The sequence below is a fragment of the Tursiops truncatus genome, chromosome 5, assembly GCF_011762595.2.
Source record: "Tursiops truncatus isolate mTurTru1 chromosome 5, mTurTru1.mat.Y, whole genome shotgun sequence".
NCBI lineage: Eukaryota > Metazoa > Chordata > Mammalia > Artiodactyla > Delphinidae > Tursiops > Tursiops truncatus.
The window spans coordinates 135234234-135254637 of NC_047038.1; the positions used below are offsets into that span (position 1 = coordinate 135234234).

At 41.0% G+C, this 20404-nt stretch overlaps 1 protein-coding gene across 1 annotated transcript in view; it reads right to left on the bottom strand.

Moving 5' to 3' along the window:
* Positions 1 to 16105, bottom strand: part of TMEM144 (transmembrane protein 144) — a 43051-nt gene extending 26946 nt beyond the window's left edge. The window contains exons 1-6 of the mRNA XM_004324595.4: positions 15929 to 16105; positions 15122 to 15252; positions 8110 to 8281; positions 5885 to 6007; positions 2497 to 2596; positions 792 to 872 (exon numbers count right to left, since the gene is read on the bottom strand). Coding sequence (XP_004324643.2) covers positions 792 to 872; positions 2497 to 2596; positions 5885 to 6007; positions 8110 to 8218 — 413 coding nt within the window. The 5' untranslated portion in view covers positions 8219 to 8281; positions 15122 to 15252; positions 15929 to 16105. The remainder of the gene's footprint in view (positions 1 to 791; positions 873 to 2496; positions 2597 to 5884; positions 6008 to 8109; positions 8282 to 15121; positions 15253 to 15928) is intronic.
* Positions 16106 to 20404: the final 4299 nt, after the last annotated feature.

The window sequence follows — 20404 nt, forward strand, 5'->3', positions numbered from 1 at the left end:
AGGCAACATTTCAACGACAAAGAGATTGTTCCTGAATGTGGTTGGAGAAAAGCCATCAACTGCAGGAGGAAGGGAAATACAGTGTTCTTTCCCTGAAGAGTAAAAAAGACTAAAACCTTCGCAGGCAATACTATCCATTATGAGAGGTGCTGACAGGAAACACAGATGGAGTCTAGAGAGGAAAAGGGACCGAATCTAAGGTGACCTAATTCTGGGATGGTTTTATGGGCTGAACACTTCCATTCAGTGAATATAACTAGACATCCCCAAACAGGTATTTACATGAGTGTGTGTCGTCACAGGTGAGAGAGTGGTTACGTGAGCGGGTTGAGAAGAGCTGAGTGACGTGACAGGAAACTGGAAACTGAGTGGCAAAGAATACCTGAGTAATAAGAGAGAATCAGTGGCTATTTCAGAGCACCAGGAAGCCAGAATAACGTTGACTTATAGCATTTTCTAGTTCGCAAAATACTTTAACTCCATTGGGTCCTCATTTATGAGCTATGTCTTATGATTTTTCTGAATATTACAGATAATGAAAATAAGCTTCACAGCAGCTTAAAGGTTTCCCAGGGTCTCAGAGCTTTTGACCACTGAGGCTGGGGCCCCTGACCCCAGAGCTGATACTTTGTGTCCCCTGAAGCCATGCCTGTCAATGTAAATGAAGAATCTGAGAAAAAATCATGTTGATTGATAAGACGTGGGTGTAAAGCAATGTCCACGCATCAGGATCTTTAACAAGTGTCCTGAATGTTGGGAAGAAGAGTTAAATCATAAAAATGGCCATGTACCTTACTACTGACAGCCCGGCTCCGATGTAATTGAGCAGTGGTTTTGACACCTCTTCTGCATCCATTCCAAACCAGCCAAACCTGGAAATGGAAAGAGTCATATCAAAGAAGATATTGTTGAATATGTGTTCATCACAGTGTTTAAGGCCATGGACTCGGGGTCAGATTCCTGGATTGAAATCCTAGGTCCCTCACCTCCTACCTGTGACTTGGATAAGTTAACTATCTTTATTGGGCCTCAATTTCCCATGTTTAAAACTGGGACAATTACACCTCCAATTACACCTCACGTACAGGTTTCTTAAGATTAAATGAGCTAGTATATGTAAAAGTACTTGTCTAAAAGAAAAGTCCCTTTCTCATTAAGACTAAGGAAGAAGGAAGAAAAAATAGATTAAGTGGGTAATTGAATGCTGGTGAGTTGACTGCTACTTTGTATAATACTTGAAATAGATTCAATAACTGCTTGGTTAAAGATCGCTGCTCTTTGGCATCCCTTTAAATTCTTTGTTTTTTTTTTCCCCATGTCTTGAGGTTGTATCGATCATCACCGACCGTCACTGTGAACCACCCAGGGCCAGAGAAAGGAGGCAAGGACAGGAAAAAGACAATAGCACTTGTAAAAAGCAGGGCGGGGATGAGGAAAGGACAGGAAAGAATGTACTGGAACTTAGCTGGCTTTGTTATAACTGAGGTTGTTGTAGTGTTTTGAGCGGGAAGAGGGGCCCGGAAAGCAAGGTTAGAGTGAAAGCCCCCTTTCTATTTATTTTCCCAAACTCAACTTGAACGTTCATCTTAATGCTGACCGAGGGTGGTGCAGTCCAAAAGGATCTTCTCAGAAGATGAAGCTGTTCCCAGGCTGCACCAGACCATAGGGCAGCTTCCGCCAGATACGGCGATAGAGCACTTGACACGTGGCCAGCGCAGCCGAGGAACTCGATGCTTAACTTTGTCACATTTTAATTAATTTAAATTTAAATACACATGGCCACATGTGGCTTGCGGTGACCCGATCTGGACAGCTCAGCTCTAGAGCTGCAGGTTGGCAAACTTTCCCTTTAAGGGCCAGTGGGTACATATTTTAGGCTTTGCGGGCTAGGTGGCCTCTTGCAACTACCCACCTCTACCATTATAGGGAACAAGCAGCCGCAGACACTCCTTAAACGGATGTGTTTGGCTGTGTTCCAATATCACTTTATTTACAAAAATGGCTGGGAAGCTGGACCAGGGTTTGCTGACACTGGCTCAGACCCCAGAGGGAAGAATATGGGCTTTAGAACCATGGCTGATTAGCTCTGTGAACTTCAGCAAGTCCCTCATCTTCTTTGTGTGCCAGTTCTCTTATAAGATAGCACTTACCTCATAGAGTTGTGAAAATGAGATGGGAATAATGTATATAATATGTCCAGCAAACTGCCACACATAGAAAGGGAACATAAATCTCAGTGTCCTTTCTCTCTCCCTGCTTTGTTCCCTAGAGACAATTCTTTACTTTATCTTGATCAGAGTGTCAGATCACTTCTTTAGAACTTAAGGGAAATAGTAATTCAAGGTAGCATATGCTATGTGTATGCCTTACCAGTAGTGGCCTCTGTGAGGGTAGGAACCAAGCATTATTCCTCTCAGCTAGTCCCATGCTTAGCACTGGCCTTACACAGAGGGTGAGTGCAGAGAATCATAGTTGAAACACTTTGCTTTGTGTTACCTTGAGCTTGCCCAGCCGATTAAGGCATTAAATGATCCCCAGATTAAGATTCCAAGGCCCAAACCAATGGTTTTGATAATTGGGACAACCGCAATGTTTCCTGTAGATGAAATATACAGAAGAAAGGTGTTATTTCCAATACAGAAAACAAGTTTATCAATTGAATTAATTTTTATTTTAATTTCAGCTGAAGCTCATGGGAGGGTTCCCTTTTCTCCACATCTACGCCAGCATTTATTGTTTGCAGGTTTTTTGATGATGGCCATTCTGACCGGTGTGAGGTGATACCCCATTGTAGTTTTTTGTGTTTTTTTTTAACATCTTTATTGGGGTATAATTGCTTTACAATGGTGTGTTAGTTTCTGCTTTATAACAAAGTGAATCAGTTATACATATACATATGTTTCCATATCTCTTCCCTCTTGCGTCTCCCTCCCTCCCACCCTCCCTATCCCACCCCTCTAGATGGTCACAAAGCACCGAGCTGATATCCCTGTGCTATGCGGCTGCTTCCCACTAGCTATCTACCTTAGTTTGGTAGTGTATATATGTCCATGCCTCTCTCTCGCTTTGTCACAGCTCACCCCTCATTGTAGTTTTGATTTGCATTTTCAGTAGCCATGGAAGCACCCTAAATGTCCATCAACAGAGGAATGGATAAAGAAGATGTGGTACATATATACAATGGGATATTACTCAGCCATAAAAAGGAATGAAGTGATGCCATTTGCACCAATGTGGATGGACCTAGAGATGATCATACTAAGTGAAGTAAGTCAGACAGAGACAAATAGCATATGATATTGCTCACATGCGGAACCTAAAAGAAGGCTACAAATAAACTTATCTGCAAAACAGAAATAGAGTTACAGATGTAGAAAATAAATTTATGGTTATCAGGGGGTAAGTGGGGGTGGAGGGATAAATTGGAAGAGTGGGATTGACGTATACACACTACTATATATAAAATAGATAACTAATAAGGACATACTGTACAGCACAGGGACCTCTACTCAATTCTCTGTAATGATCTATATGGGAACAGAAGCTTAAAAAAGAGTGGTTATATGTATATGTATAACTGATTCACTTTGCTGTACAGCAGAAACTAACACAACATTGTAAATCAACTACACCCCAATAAAAATTTTAAAAAATAAAACAAAATAAAGATTTAATAAAAATGAAAAAAAAAAGCTTATGGGATTTGGACAAACTTAGTAAAGCGCAATTCGTCATTTTAAAAATAAAACAGCCACGTGTTTTGGCATTTAAACTCATGATTATGACTGCTGAAAGAGCCAGGCTTAGGGCAAAATCCTACAGAGAAAATGTTGAATTAGCTCCTTGCCTAACTGCACCAATGCTCCTCGTCCTTAGCATAGGTCTCTGTTTTATGTCTTTTTGCAGAAGCTGGTCAATGATAAAATCAGTAGTGACCATCCCCTACGACTCGAACCAGGGCCAACCGCTGGCAGATGTCCCTGTCCCAGTACGGCCCAGACTTTGCTCTCCCATGCTCTCCCACTTGTCTTCTGGAGTCCTGCACCCAGTGCTTCGTGCTCAGGACTAAATTCATGGTTCGTCTTTCCAGTTCTTGACTGGCTGTCTGGTCTCAGTCAATCTCCTCTGGAAAGGTTCCCTCTCTTGGTTTCCAAGATCTCTTCATCTCCCAGTTCCCTCCTGTTTCTCTCTTTCTCTGGCTTCTCTTTCTCATCAGACCTTCCGGATTCAGATGCCCTCTGAATATTTTCCCTAGAACACACCCCTCCTCTCGCTATATTCTTCTTTGGGTACTTGACTAGTTTCATGGTTTCAGCTATCAGCTAGAGTCACATGCTCCCAGTGCTAGCCTGGACTTTCTCCAGAGTTTTAGTGCCGATAAGAAATTTCCTGGGCTTCCCTGGTGGCTCAGTGGTTAAGAATCCACCTGCCAATGCAGGGGACACGGGTTCGAGCCCTGGTCCGGGAAGATCCCACGTGCCGCGGAGCAGCTAAGCCCCTGCGCCACAACTACTGAGGCTGTGCTCTGGAGCCCGTGAGCCACAGCTACTGAAGCCCACACGCCTAGAGCCCGTGCTCCCCAACAAGAGAAGCCACTGCAATGAGAAGGCTGGGCACCGCAACGAAGAGTAGCCCCCGCTCGCTAATACTAGAGAAAGCCTGCATGCACCAACGAAGACCCAACACAGCCAAAAATAAATAAATTTATAAAAAGAAAAAAAAAAAAGAAATTTCCAACACCAGGAACTTTCAGCTCAAAAGGTCCCAGCTGAACTCATTATTTTCCCTTTCGGACACGTTCTCTTCCCCGCTTTCCTCATCCAAGTCAATGACACCATCACTCTCCTAATCATTTACGAGAAAATCCCTACATTACCATTGGGTCCTCCCTTTCCTCTGCTCCCCACATTCAATCAGCTACTGTAACCTACAGCATCCCCGTCTGCAGCAGTTCTCAAACTAGACTCTAACCCACCGACTCCCAGTGGGACCTGCTGGGTGAACATAGATACTATGGTGGTTGTCAAGATCTGCAGGATGAATGGTTGCTTTCTCTGTTCCCCTCTCCCATTAGACATGACAATCATAAGCATACTAAGGTATAAGTGAGCTATAATAATTACAACTCTAGTGGAAATTTAACTCTTTTGTCCTCCAACTCATCATCTTCACTACATCACCTAATTCTGTAGAGATTCAAATTAAGTAGTTACCTAATACATTTTTAACGTTTAAAAATTCATTTGCTTTTAATCAAATTGCCTCTAGAGAGCCTTGATAGTTGGGATTCTCTTTGCTAGAGAGAAGAAAACTCTCCTGGGGTGTATTTATATTAAAAGAAGAAAAGCATTCCTGATTGGCCAAGCAAAGGTGTAAATTCTAGTTATATAACTTCAGGCAACAGTGAGAAGGCAACAGAGGGAAGGTTTTTGTTTGCTTTTGTTTTTCTGCCAGTGCTTTTGAAATGATAATGTGCCTGTGTTTGTCTACTTTTAAGGACAAGTCCTAAAGATGATAGTAGTAGAAACGACTGTTTAATAAATATTTTCTGACAAACATAATGGGAGAGAAAGAAAGAAAGACCAGAGCACTTAAACTAATATATGAGTTATGCTCGAACAGATAGTGAATGAAACATTTTTCCTATAATAATTTTATATAATTATACATATAATATATAGTAATAATTTTACTATCACAATTATCTACCAGGAACTAAGAAAGAAATCATTAAAAGGAAGGAGTCAGGAAACGTACCAAAAATATTTATGGAGCATATAAATGAAAGAAACTAAATTGTTCATTTAGTTTCCTTCTACTATGAACCAGATTTATTTGGATCATAGCATAAAGTGATTAAAGAATAAATTATATCAAATATTACCTGTTGCCCAAATGCAGCCCCCAACCATTGCAAAAGGCCAAAACTTAGGGCAATGTAATATCAGATTGACCACCAAGGCAACCAACCATATAGCAGCACAAAGTACCCACTGGAGAAACATTCCTGGAAAAAAAAAAAAAAAAAACTGGTGTCATTGGTTCAAACTGATCTAAGGAATTAGTGCGCTTAGGAATATCAGTGAATTATTATAGTAATGGTCACAATTTATTGCATGCCTCTATGCCAGGCACTTTACATGTTTATTATATTTCTTGTAACTACTATGCATCATAATTAACCCTAATTCAAAGACAGAAAATGAACCGGAGATGAAGCAACTTGTCCAAATAGCTAACAGTCTGTAAAACTGGAATTTAAACTCAACTGGACTCCAAAGCTTGCTCTACACTGTGCATTCCGGCTTAACAGGGATCAAAAATTTTCTACCAAAGAATGTTGGCAAGACCAAGACTATGTACTTTTATTCAGATGCTATACTTAGTGCCATTCCTCACCAAAGACAAGGCATTAAGAACTTCACAATAGCATGATAGTAATTTAAACCTTTGGGGATCGTATGTGCCATTTTGGGATAAACATAAAGTCCTTTATGGTCATATGTAGGTCTCATGCACTTGGAGTTGAGTGTCTGCACTGAGTCAGACATTCCAGACCTGAGAATTAGCCTTCTAGGTCAGAGCTACTCCCCTTCCTATGCTCTGCCAGTTACTTGAAGTTCACATGGTGATATGAGGTGTATCTGTACTTTTCTGAGGCTTAGAAGGAGGGTTTAGGGATTAAAAGGATACAGAAAACATCGACATTGGAAAAAATACTAAGGTAGTTATAACTCAGTGTAGCACTTTTGACTCTATTGGAAAATTTTCCCTATTTCTATTCAATCTCACGGTGGAGGAGAGAAAAAAAGGCTGTTAACCTCTAAGACAAAAAAGTAAGAACACAGAGATGAAAGGAAACTTCATTTTACAAAAGAGAAACTGAGAACAAAAGAGTGGATAAGGTTTGTCTGGGATCACACAGTTCTTGTAGAACACCCAAAAGTCAGGTCCTCTAACCCTTAGTATGTTTTTTTTTTTTTTTTTTTTTTAAGCACTTTTCATTCCTGTTCTAACTCCAAAGGGGAGAAGAAGAAAGGCTCTGGAGGGAAAGGATTTGTAACTCTATTGTCTTAGTGGTATAAAGACATAAGAAAAAAGGCTGAGATAAAGTTGAAAAAAAAAAAAGACATAAATTGGAGTGAAAACACAATGCCTCCCACCAGGCTTTCACCATAACATCCCCAATTTCTCCTCCTGGCTTTAACAGGAAAGGCAGGTAGATAAAAACAACTACTGCTTCTCCTTCCCTATAATTCACATTACAGTCAGTTCTACCATAAAGTGACATGTGTGTTCCTAAACATCACCGTACTGTGTAAAATCATGTGATAAAGCCTGCAGAGCTTAGGGGGAAAATGGGGCTAAGGACACAACACTCAGAAACTCCATCAACAACTTATTAAGAAAAGATAGGAGCCTAAAACGATGGTAGTGCAGTTTTACACTGGTTAAGTGGTTAAGACATTCACAAATGCTGCAATAAATACGGAACTTTACCTTAAAAAAGATCTGAAGTTGGCTTATGCAGATGGATGTCAGAAGTGCTGTAGCTTGTGAATTATTGGGAAGGTGGTGAAGGAGGGTTTGAACACCAGATGTGTATGGGTGTGGTGTAACAGACCTGGTGGTTGTGTGAAGGGGTGTGTGTGAGCATGTTTTGTGCATTGCTGTGCATCTTTGTTCATCTGGGTGCAGTTTTCTGTGTTCACCTAATGTTTGTCAGAGTCAACATTGCTCATAGGCAAACACAGATTTCGTGTTATGTGCAAATTGTTTTCTATTATATCAATTGTGGTGGCAATTTGTGTTTGCAAAACAAGTGTTATCAGTAGAGCTAACTTCCTTCTTTTCTGAACATAACAGATATGGCTAAAAGGCTTTCCCCATCCTAGCTTTATGATGAAACACAATCTTAAGGTTATCCTATACTGACTAGCAGTCAGATAACATGGCACGGGCATTGCCAAAGGATTTTTTTTAAGCTCTATTCATTTGGCCTCAGGTACAGCAAAATTCATTTTTATAGCCATCATTTAAAAAAGACAGAAAAAGTGAACTTCACATTTAAAATTAATTTAAGACGAACAATGAAGGAAACATAACTACCATCGCCAGTCTCATATTTTTTAAGTGGTACAAAGTTTGAGCCAAACAAAAGGATGGCTACAATAGAGGAGATGAAACCAGTGGTGAGGTCTGTTCCATTATTGCTCATGGCTCTGGTCCTGCCCGAGAGCAAGCTGGTTCACTTCCAACTTGATGTACTTTTCAAGAGCTTCTGAAATAAAAGGAATAAAAATGAAACAATTAAAAAGTTGTGAATCTGTGAGCAAACTGTCATCAATACATGATACTTATTGAGTTTGTCAAAAGTACGGCAAGAGTCCTTCCAGATAAAAAGTTAAGACATTATGAAATTATGTATTACATTCACACCCCATGTTCATTCATTCAGTTTTTCATTTATGTTGGCAACAAATATTTTTTGATCACTGACCTACAAAACAAACAATAAAACAAGCAAAATTTGTCTTCAGCACTTGAAAACCTAACTTCTTCCAAGACCTGGATACAATTTGTATGATATTGTAAAGAAATTCTTCTGTGTGGGTAGATTGTATCATGAAGATTTGTGGACCAGGATCCTGTTCAGTTCAATTGGTTGTTGTGACAAGTCAATGACAGAGCACGGGTGAAGACTTTGAGACCTATGTGCCTTCTGAGCACAAGCTGTTCTACTATTTAACACGAGCTTAAGGGCACATTTAAGTTGTATTGTTGCTATATACTCAGGATCCCCTAGAGGTAAAGGCACTTTTCTTCAACAGTAGCACCACCTAGGTGTGTATTAGTTTAAATAGTTCATGAAATTATATTTGTGACTTTTTAAAAAACTGAACAGATAGAAGAATCTCCTAAAGATCTCTTTAACAATCTCTTGAAGGTGACAAAGATGGTGGAGAAGGAAGACCCTGAACCTACCTCCTTCCAAAATCACAACTATTTACAAAGAAACTATCAATGAAAATGACCTGAAGGCTAGCAGAAAAGATCGTCTGCAACTAAAGATATAAAGAAGGAACCACAAGGTGATGGGAGGAGGGGTGAAGACACAGTAGAGTCGAGACCGACACCCATGGGTAGGTGACCACAAACAGTAGGATAATCACATTTGCAGAGATTTCCCCAAGGAGCGAGGGGTCTAAGCCCCACATTGGGCTCCCCAGACCGGGGATCCTGCACAGAGAAGATGAGCCCCCGGAACTTCTAGCTTTGAAGGTCAGTGAGACTTGCATTTGGGAAAACCAGAGGTCTGTAGGAAACAGAGCCTCTGCTCTTAGAGGGTGCACACAAAATCTCACACACTCCAAGACCCAGGGCAGAGGCAGTAATATGAAAGAAGCCTGGGTCAGACCTCTTGCTGATCTTGGAGAGTCGCCTGGAGAGGTGGGAGGCAAGCAATTCTCACCCTGGGGTCACAGATGTTGGCAACAGCCATTTTCAGGAGCTCATGCTGCCACTAGGGCACTGGTGCTAGCAAGCACCATTTTGAAGTCCTCCCACTAGCCTATCAGCACTGGAATCTGGCCTCACCCAAAGGCCAGTTGTCACCAGTCCTGTGATGTCCTAGGCCAAGCAGCCAGCAGTGCAGAGACTAGTCCAACCCACTAGCAAGCCAGCAGGAGCCATAGGTGGCCCCCCTCCCCAGTCCCCAGTATCTGCAGAACCTGGTCCTGCCTATCAGCAGGACAAGACTAGCTCCAGGACCCCCTCGCTTGCAGCTAGCCACCCCGGGACTTGATTCTGCATTAGGGGTCATGGAGCTAGTGTTAGACCACTAGTACAGCATGTGAGACTTTGCATTCTCTCTTTAAGAGCGGAGTCTCTGCTTCCATACTTGGGCTGGCACTAGACACATGACCCCCTGGTGCACTTCAGCCAGCTGCATTAGGAGCTGGCCTCACCAACCAGTGAGTGGGCACCAGCCTTGGGACAACATGGTCCCCATAGCCAGCCATCCTGGGACTTGGCCCCTCCCACCAGTGGCCAGCAGCCTCTGCACTAGGCAGCGCCTGGCAATCAACTGGGCTGAGGGCCAGCCACACCTTCCAGTGTACCCACAGTAGTTGGCCCTAACACAACAAAAGGACTCATGCAGCCCATATGAGAAGCACCCCTAGAGAATACATCTCTGGTGACCAGCGGGGAGTGTGCTGCTGGGATGAATAGGATGTCTACTACTTAAGACCACTTTTCCAAGATCAGAAAATATAACCAGCCTATCTAATACAGAGAAGAACAAAAACAAAGAACCAGAAAAATGAGGTGACAAAGGAATATTTTCAAAATGAAAAAACAAGATAAAACTCCACAAGAAATGCTAAGTGAAGTGAAGGTAAGCAATTTACCCAATAAAGAGTTTAGGTAATGATCAGAGAGATGCTCAACAAACTTGAGGAAAGAATGGATGAAACAGTGAGAATTTTAACAATGAGTTAGAAAATACAAAGGAGAACCAAAGAGAGGTGAAGAACACAATAACTGAAATAAAAAAATACACTAGAAAAAAATAACAGTAGATTAGATGATATAGAGGAAGGGATCATCGAACTGGAAGACAAAACAGTGGAAATCACCCAAGCTAAACAGAAAACAGAAATAAAACAAAGAAGGATAGCTTAAGAGACCCCTGGGACAACATCAAACACACTAACATTCACATTAAGGGGTGTAGGAATGAGAAGGGAGAGAAAAGGGGCGAAAAACATATTTAAAAAAATAATAGCTGATACACCATACTAACAAATTGAAGAATAAAAACCATATGATCATCTCAAAAGATGCAGAAAAAACTTTTGACAGAATTCAACACCCAATTATGATAAAAACTCTCCAGAAAGTGGGCATAGAGGGAACCTACCTCAACATACTAAAGGCCATATATGACAAACCCACAGCCAATATCATTCTCAATGGTGAAAAACTGAAAGCATTTCCTCTAAGATCAGGAACAAGACAAGGGTGCCCACTCTCACCACTATAATTCAACATAGTTTTGGAAGTCCTAGCCACGGCAATCAGAGAAGATAAAGAAAGAAAAGAAATCCAAATCGCAAAGGAAGAAGTAAAACTGCCACTGTTTGCAGATGACATGATACTATACATAGAAAATCCTAAAGATGCCACCAGAAAACTATTAGAGTTAATCAATGAATTTGGTAAAGTTGCAGGATATAAAATTAATATACAGAAATCTCTTGCATTGCTATACACTAACAACAAAAGAACACAAAGAAAAATTAAGTAAACAATCCCATTTACTATCGTGTAAAAAGAATAAAATACCTAGGAATAAACCTACTTAAGGAGGCAAAAATACCCATATTCAGTAAACTATAAGATACTGATGAAAGAAGTCAAAGATGACACAAGCTTTTTTCTTTCTTGAGAAAAAAGAAAAAAGCTTGCGTTATCATGCTCCCTGATTTCATACTTCTAAGCTACAGTAATCAAAACAATATGGTACTGGCACCAAAACAGAAACATAGATCAATGGAAAAGAACAGAGAGCCCGGAAATAAATCTACACACATATGGTCAATTAATCTATGACAAAGGAAGCAAGAATATACAATGGGGAAAATAAAGCCTCTTCGATAAACGGTGTTGGGTAAACTGGACAGCTACATGAAGAAGAGTCAAACTGGACTGCTTTCTCATACCATGTACAAAAGTAAACTCAAAATGGATTAAGGACTTAAATGTGAGGCCTGAAACCATAAAATTCCTAGAAGAAAACATAGGCAGTTCACTGTTTGACACTGGCCTTAGCAATAGTTTTTTCGAATCTATCTCTCCAGGCAAGGGAAACAAAAGCAAAAATAAAAAAACAAATGGGGGACTTCCCTGGTGGCGCAGTGGTTAAGAATCCACCTGCTAACGCAGGGGACACGGGTTTGAGTCCTGGTCTGGGAAGATCCCACATGCCGCGGAGCAACTAAGCCTGTGCGCCACAACTACTGAGCCTCTGCTCTAGAGTCCGCAAGCCACAACTGTTGAGCCTGTGTGCCACAACTACCGAAGCCCGCACACCTAGAGCCCGTGCTCCATAACAAGAGAAACCACCGCAATTAGAAGCCTGCACACCACAACGAAGAGTAGCCCCTGTTTGCCGCAACAAGAGAAAGCCCGCGCACAGCAACGAAGACCCAACGCAGCCAAAAATAAATAAATAAACAAATCTTTAAAAAACAAAAACAAATGGGACTACTCTAACTAAAAAGTTTTTGCACGGCATGGGAACTACCAATCAAATGAAAAGGCTGCCTACTAAATCAGAGAAGATATTTGCAAATGATATACCTCATAATAGGTTAATATCCAAAATATACAAAGGACTCATAAAACTCAATATCAAAAAACAAATAACCTAATTAAAACATGGGCAGAGGATATGAATAGACATTTTTCCAAAGAAGACACACCCTTGGCCAACAGATACATGAAAAGATTCTCAACAGCACTAATCATCAGAGAAATGCAAATCAGACCACAATGATATATCACCGCACACCTGTCAGAACAGCCATCATCAAAAAGTCTATAAATCACAAATGCTGGAGAGGGTATGGAGAAAGGGAACCCTTCTACACAGTTGGTGCGAATGTAAATTGGTGCAGCCACTATGGAGAACAGTATGGAGGTTCCTCAAAAAAACTAAAAGTAGAACTGCCATGCCATCCAGAAAATCCACTTCTTGGTATCATTCTGAAGAAAAACTAAAACACTGATTCAAAATGATATATGCACACCTCTATTCATTACAGCATTGTTTACAACAGTCAAGATATGGAAGCATCCTAAGTGCCCAGCAACAGATGAATGGGTAAAGAAGATGTGATACACACACACACACACACACACACACACACACACACACACACACACATATATACATGCACACACACACACAACATGGAATATTACTCAGCCATAAAAATAAGGAAATCTTGCCACTTGTGAAAACATGGATGGACCTAGAAGCTATTAGGCTAAGTGACATCAATCATATGGAGAAAAATAAATACCATATGATTTCACTAATATGTGGACTCTGAAAAACAAAACAAAGGAACAAACATAACAAAGAACAGAGTCATAGATACAGAGAACAACTAGGTGGTCACCAGAGGGGAACAGGGTCGGGGGATGAGTGAAATAGGTTAGAGAGTTAAGAGGGACAAACTTCCAGTTACAAAATAAATGAGTCCCAGGGATAAAGATGAAATGTGCAGTATGGGGAAAATTGTTAATTATATTGTAATAACTTTGTGTGGTGACAGATGGTAACTGGTCTTATTGTAGGGATCCTTTTGTAATGCATAGAAATATCGAGTCACTGTATTGTGCACCTGGAAATAACAGAGTGATGTAGGTCAAGTATACCTCAATTGAAAAAAAAAATAGGTAGACACCGGGAGGAAATGTGTCAAAATGCTAAAATAGTTATCTCTGGAGGGTGGGGATTATGGGAGACAGCAAATTTTTATGTTACGCTTTTATGTGTTTCTGGTAGTCTGCAGTGAACACGTATTGCTCGTAATATGAAAACAAAGCAACAAATGTCATTAAAAATGAAATGAAAAAAACATATCTCTTAAATCCCTTCCAGATTAAGGCTGTTGAAAAATACCTTCAGGACTCCCCGACAGCACGAGATCAGCAGTTGTGTCTTGCGCAGTACTATCAACCAGCCAGCAGAACAAAGGGGAACAGCTAGTCAGATGCTTGTGCAATCCGGGAGCCACTGCTCACATACGGGTAACTAACTTTTCATTAAAATTTAGTAAAAGAAGAAAACTCAGCTCCTCAGCTAAGTTAACTACATTTCAAGTGCTCAATGGCTGCATACAATCGGCAGCTACCACGCTGGACAGAGCAGGTTATACGTAGAACACGCCTATCATTGCAGAAAATTCTACTGGACAACACTGCTGAGCTTATTAAAAAGTGCTAGCTTCCTAAAGGACCAAAACCCGAATAGCTAAGAACCAGACATTTTTCATAAGATAACATTTGGAAAAGCGTGTTGAGCATAATTCACTTTTTTAGTTGTACAAGCTACATGAGAAAAAGATAACACAGTCATTTTTAACCCAGGAGGTAACCAGAGTCACGCCACAATACCACTGTGAAATCATTTTGCACATTGATCTTTTGATACATTCACTTCTCTACATAAATCTTCTGGAATGGAATTTAAAATAATCTAGTGGGTTTTTTCCCCCAAATTTAATATTATAGTGATAACCTCTTGTGGATGTGTATTGAACAAAATACACCTGAAATTACCTTTCCTTATTATTTTATTTTACAATGATAAATATTTACATTTAAGGTGTTTCATTTTTTTTTCACGTATTGTTCCTTATGGGTTCTTTGCAGAGAATTGTCAAATATACAACTACCTACAATATATCTTCTTTGGTATTATTAAACATAGTTTAACCCAAAACAGGAATAACTTCAAATTGATGAATAAATTTTAGCAAAAAAGATATCTATTTAAAATTTTGTGTGTTTTCTTAAAATAAAACAAAATGCTGTTAAGACCATAGTTGAGGAAGAGATGCTAAGACATTTAAACACTGACACAGTAACACTACTTCAGTAAAAATAATAATAGGCTTACTATTAGATGCAAAGAAAGTTTCAGCCCTGTGGCTTCCCTCAATAGCTTACGTGGGTTTGGCTCAAGGGTCAAGCTAGTGGATTGTTGCTAAAATACCAGAGCTGCAATAGGTCAGAGGGGCAGGAGGTATCCAGGAAGGATATCACAGGACTAAGGACATGTGATTAAGTCCAGCTAAGAAACTTATTTTGTTTCCATTTGAACTAAAATCAGCTAAGGAAAAAACCCCTCTATAAGCACATTGCGAAGAGAATGTCTACGCTTAAAAAAATTGCAACATGAGCAAAACGATGTCTCCACTGAAGAATACTGACACCCCTAGACCTCTCAGATTTCCTTGAAAGAATAATCTGGTGTACTAATCACGGTGCATACACTGCATTTTGACGGCTGAGGGAGCATCAGCCAGTGTTACTTAGTTATTACCTGCAGATAAATGAAGTTTATTGCATGCCCCTCTGGTACATTTCAGGAAGTATGTGATCTGCTTTCATTGTGGGTTGGCAATGTTTACTATCTTTAAGGAAGAATCTACCTCATTCTGAATCAATGAAGTTCTGTGGAAAGGAAAAAAAATATCACTCTAGCACACACTAGACCCAGTTTTTTTAAAATGCAAACCTGTTGAGTTAACAAGGCTCAAATTACTTTTGAATAAAATTTAAATTAACTTAATATACTTTAGACTAAAGTAGTTTTCACATGTGTAAGTATATGCTGATATATTGTTAAACTATATTCATTTATTTTTGTTCTAGTACTTTTGTTTCATTGAATAGTGCTTCTCCCTTAAATCTCTCGTAGTAATTTAAACCTTTTCCTGTAAACCTCTCTCTACGGAGACCTTTTTGTTAGCGTTTAGTACGTGCTGATCAATATTGTTTGCTCCTCTTCGCCTAAGATTCGGTTTTAGTTTCATGTTAATTTCCTCAAATCCCCTGGCAAGCTCCTCCAGTGTCTTGGCTAAAATTAGCAGTGCTTGAATCTACTTATTCTGAGCCTTGATTTTTTTTTCAATCAGGAGCATGTTTTGAAAAATCATCAGACACTCCCCCTGCAAAGCTGCTCGGGTTTCCTTGAGTTGCGGTCCTCGCCGCGCCCAGGGCCGGGGCTGAAATTCCCTGGGCTCTGCACCCGCGCGGCCGCCTCCCGCGCCGGTGCCCAGCCTGCACCCGCCTGATTCCCTCTGCGCCCGGCACCCGGCCAGTCTGGACTTAACTGCGGGGCCCTTACCTGTGCACCTGCAGGAGGGGAGGGCGGGACTCCGGCACCCACGTTCCCGCGCTAGTCCGGGCGCCGTTCCTTACCGCCGAGACGGTGACCGACGCACCTGGAGGAGGGAGGAACGGGGAGGACTTAGCAAAGGAGACCCGGGACCTGCCCGGAGCGGCAGGTTGGAAAACACCTTCTTCCAGCTGCTGGGCAGGGCACGGTCATGTGACTCCATGTGAAGTCACCAGGCCCTCTGTCAATCAACCAGCAAACTAGAGAGGCTTTTGTGTATTTTAAGAGATGATTGCTTAGGGAACTCTGAGCGTGTCACCCTCTCCAGATGTCCCAGAGCTTGGCATGATTTGTACCGTTTATGGATAAAAGGACAAGGAATTTCACACAGTCGTTAGAGATTATCTAAAGCTGAATTTTTTTTTTCATGGAACGTCAAGAAATTCATCTGAACCACTAATGTCACTAATTATCTCTTCGGACATCACAAGATTTCACTTGTAATCACTAATCCTTTATAAACGCCCCCAGACCGTTTATCTGTATATTTATTTGGTCTATTCTGAGGGTCAAGTGAGAACAGATCTTCTAGATGCTCAAGGCTGACTGCCTGTAACAGCCTCCAGGGGAGAGTTTCTGTCTTGTTTCGTTTTTTAAATACTAATACCTGAACCCCACACCAGACCAATTGAAATGGAATCTCTAGGGGTGTGGCTGGGACACTGTTCTCTTTTCAAACCTCCTCCAGGTGGGTCTAATGTGAAGCCAGGATTGAGAAGCCCATTCTAGACCAGCAGTTGTGACATTTTACTGCTGGTAAGAATTACCTGGAGCACGGATCAAGAAGCAGATTCCTGACAGCTTGATTTAGATTTTGAGAAACATTGCTCTAGTCCTCCACCGTCTGATATGTGGCCACTAGCGGCTTATAGCTATTTAAAGTTAAATTGGGATTAAAAGTTCAGTAGTTCACTTGTACTTTTCAAGTGCTCAGCAATCACTTGCAGGTGATAGAACATCTCTATCCTGCAGAAAGGTCCATCCTAGACTGTCAGCCCTGGGGGTGCAGCTGTGACGTATGCAGAGTCCACCCTCATGAAGATTCCAGAATAGCGAGGGACACAGATATGAACATGTAGGTTCAGAAAGAGGAAGTGCTGGGTTCTGTCCTGTCTAAGAGGTCAAGGAAGGCCTCTCTGAGGAAGTGACATTGCACACGGAGACATTTCAGTGGTTGGTAATGGTTGTGGAGTTACCACGAGAAAACATAAGGAAAATCCGAAGGCAGAGGAAATCCTGGAAGGAAGTCCTGCTTTAAATATTATTCACATTCATAAGCTATAGTGTATTTAAGCAGGTGGGAAGGTAAAGTGTCATGTCATTAAAAGAATCAAAGAAGCTAAGGCTTTTCACTTAAGGGAGAGGCTTAATTTAGCAGTTCAGAAAAATTGTAAAGAAATAACTTCCTCTTTCACATATCCAGACCCACAGACCCACAGACACACACATAGACAAACTCTCTCTTCCAAAAATATGGAGCCTAAATGCAGCCTAGCACTGCTTCATTTTGTGATTGCAAGAGACCTCGGTGAATGGTCACGTGGTTAGTTCTTGCTCCAGATTCATACTGAGAAACCGAGACTCCCACTGTTGTGAATTCCCTAAAATCTAAATGGGAGCTGGGGTCTGAGTCAGGCTTGACTCATTATGGAATATCCCAGGGCAGGGCTTTTTATATCGGGCCACAGAGCCAACTGAAATGTGGACGATCCTCTCTCACATGGAAGTTTTCCTTTCACACTGCTTCAGGTGCATGAATGATTGAACATACGTGTCTGTGTTGGCAGGTCTAGAAGATGTGGGTTATGCTTCATCTACTGGCCCTTTGTCTTTGGGAAAGCTATTTAATCTCCTTCAGCCTCAGTTTTCTTGTAGGTTAAATGCCAGTAATAAGATCTGTGGGGATTCCCTGGTGGCGCAGTGGTTGAGAGTCCACTTGCCGTTGCAGGGGACACGGGTTCGTGCCCCGGTCAGGGAGGATCCCACATGCCGCGGAGCGGTTGGGCTCGTGAGCCATGGCCGCTGAGCCTGCGCGTCCGGAGCCTGTGCTCCGCAACCTTGTGAAATAAAAATTTGTATTTAATGGCAAGACAAGAAAAATTTAAACATAAAAAAGCCTTCTCTGACCTTTGGCCCCCTCTCTCCCGGCACTATGCATTGTGTATCCGCATTATGCAACGGCCAGACCTCCCCCATTTGTAGGAATACCTGCTCAACCACAACGAGCAACATTCTCCCAGCATTAACAAGACAGATCCTTAAAAGACAACATGACTTCCTGACCTTGTAGGGGATCACATGTCCCACCACGATGCCGATTAGATCTGGATCATCTGAACTGCCAGTAATATGTCACTTGATGTACAGCCCTCTGTCTGAAAACACTTAGAGAACTGTGCCTTGACTTCTAATGGGCACAATAGTTCTTAGAGCTTTCTGAGATGGTCTTCCTGAGTTATAATCCTCAAGACTGGCTTGAATAAAATTTTCCATTTCTTTCTTAGATCGACTAATCTTTCATTGGCACCCTTTCATGTCATCAAAAGATATAATGGATATAAAATATTATTATTAGGACTTCAGGTTTCCACTCTGATGCATGAGGATCTTGGAAACTGTCACTGCTGCCATCACAACAAGAGAAAAGCTGAACCAACTGAAAATCAACAATTCTTCTTACATCTACCAGAGAATCCAGGACAAATCACCTCCCTGAAAACTGAAGAAATAGGTGAATGAATTCAAGACAATCCCAGCTGACTAGGAACAAGAGCCAGTCATGGGTGGAGACACTTAATCTGTGATCTGTGAATAGCTGGAGACTGAGGGTGGACTTAATTGAGAATGGAAAACTCTGGGGGAGCAAGGACTCAGCCTTAGGGGAGCACCCACACTTTCCAGAGTTTTACCTTCAGGAGCCCCACAAGGTTGTCCTGTGAAGATCAGAGAAAAATTCTCTCTTGCCTCTGGCAAGGGGAGGGAGAAAGCAATCATTTTGAAGTATACCCAAAGCTTCCTTTTCCTGAAACAAAGGCTAGCCCTCAAGGGAAACTTCAATATCAGAGCTCCATCTGACCTCCAGGGAGAACAATTAGATAACTTGTGCCTCTTCTACCCTGTCTCACATGAGGGAAAAAAAGAACTGCTGCTTCCCACTTGGACATTTGAAGGTGCTGGAAGTTTGTCATGCCTGTCATCACAACAAGAAAAAAGCTGAACAACTATTCTGAAGGTAATAGCCTGGGGATTCCTGCCGGATAAAAAGGGAGATTCAATCATAAGATTATAGAACGCCTCTCCTTCCCAATACCTTACGATCTATTAAAAGTTCTCCAGTACAATAACAGTGGATTACAACTGAGAGAGCTTCAGGACACAGACACCATTCAGAAAGGAGTTTCTAAGTAAACACAAGGGCAGACAGCAGACAGAACAAATGATGTTAAAGGAAAGTGGAACCTCTGACGCAGCAAACAGTAAACACAGCCCGACTCTTGGCCATGTTTACATAAAACCTCACACTAAAGACCTGCTTACCTCAGTTCCTATTATCTGATACATCATGTATGGCTGGTAAATAATTAGAATGCTTGCTAAAAGGCAAGAAAAAAACACAGTCTGAAGAGATAAAACAAGCATCAGAACCAGACTCTGATATGGTAGAGGTTTTGGAATGATCAGACTGGGAATTTAAAGTACTTAAAATAATTAACATGATAAGATCGCTACTCGAAAAAGTTTACAACTTGCAAGAACAGATGTGTAATATAAGCAGAGAGATGAAGACTCTAAGAATCAGAAGAAGCTGCTGGAAAACAAAAACAATACAAAATGAAGAATGCTTTTCACAGCTGAGAAATAACCTATGAGCTTGAAGATATGTCAATAGAAACATCTCAAATTTAAGTGTAAAGAGAAAAAAGATTTTTTTTGAAAAAGGAACAATATTCGAGAACTATGAAAAAATTACAAAAAAGTGTAAAATATAAGTAATGGGAATACCAGACAGTAAAGAGAGGAGGGAGAAGAATTATTTGAAGTAATAGTGGCTGAGAATTTTCCAGAATTGATGGCAGATACCAAACCAGAGACTCAAGAAGCTCAGAAAACACCAAACAGGATAAGTACAAAAGTATCTACATGTGGGTGTATCATATTCAAGTTGTAGAATATCAGACAAAAAAAAATACTGAAAGAAGCTGGAAGAAAAAATATACCTTACCTATGGCAAGGCAAGAATAGAATTACATCAGACTTCTCTCTTCATAAACCATGCAAACAAGAAGAGTGGAATGAAGTATTTTAGTGCTGAAAGAAAAATCCACCAATGTAGAATTCTGTATCCAGTGTAATTATCCTTTGAAAGTGGAGAGGAAATAGACTTTCTCAGACAACAAAAACAGGAAATTTTTCATGAGTAGACCT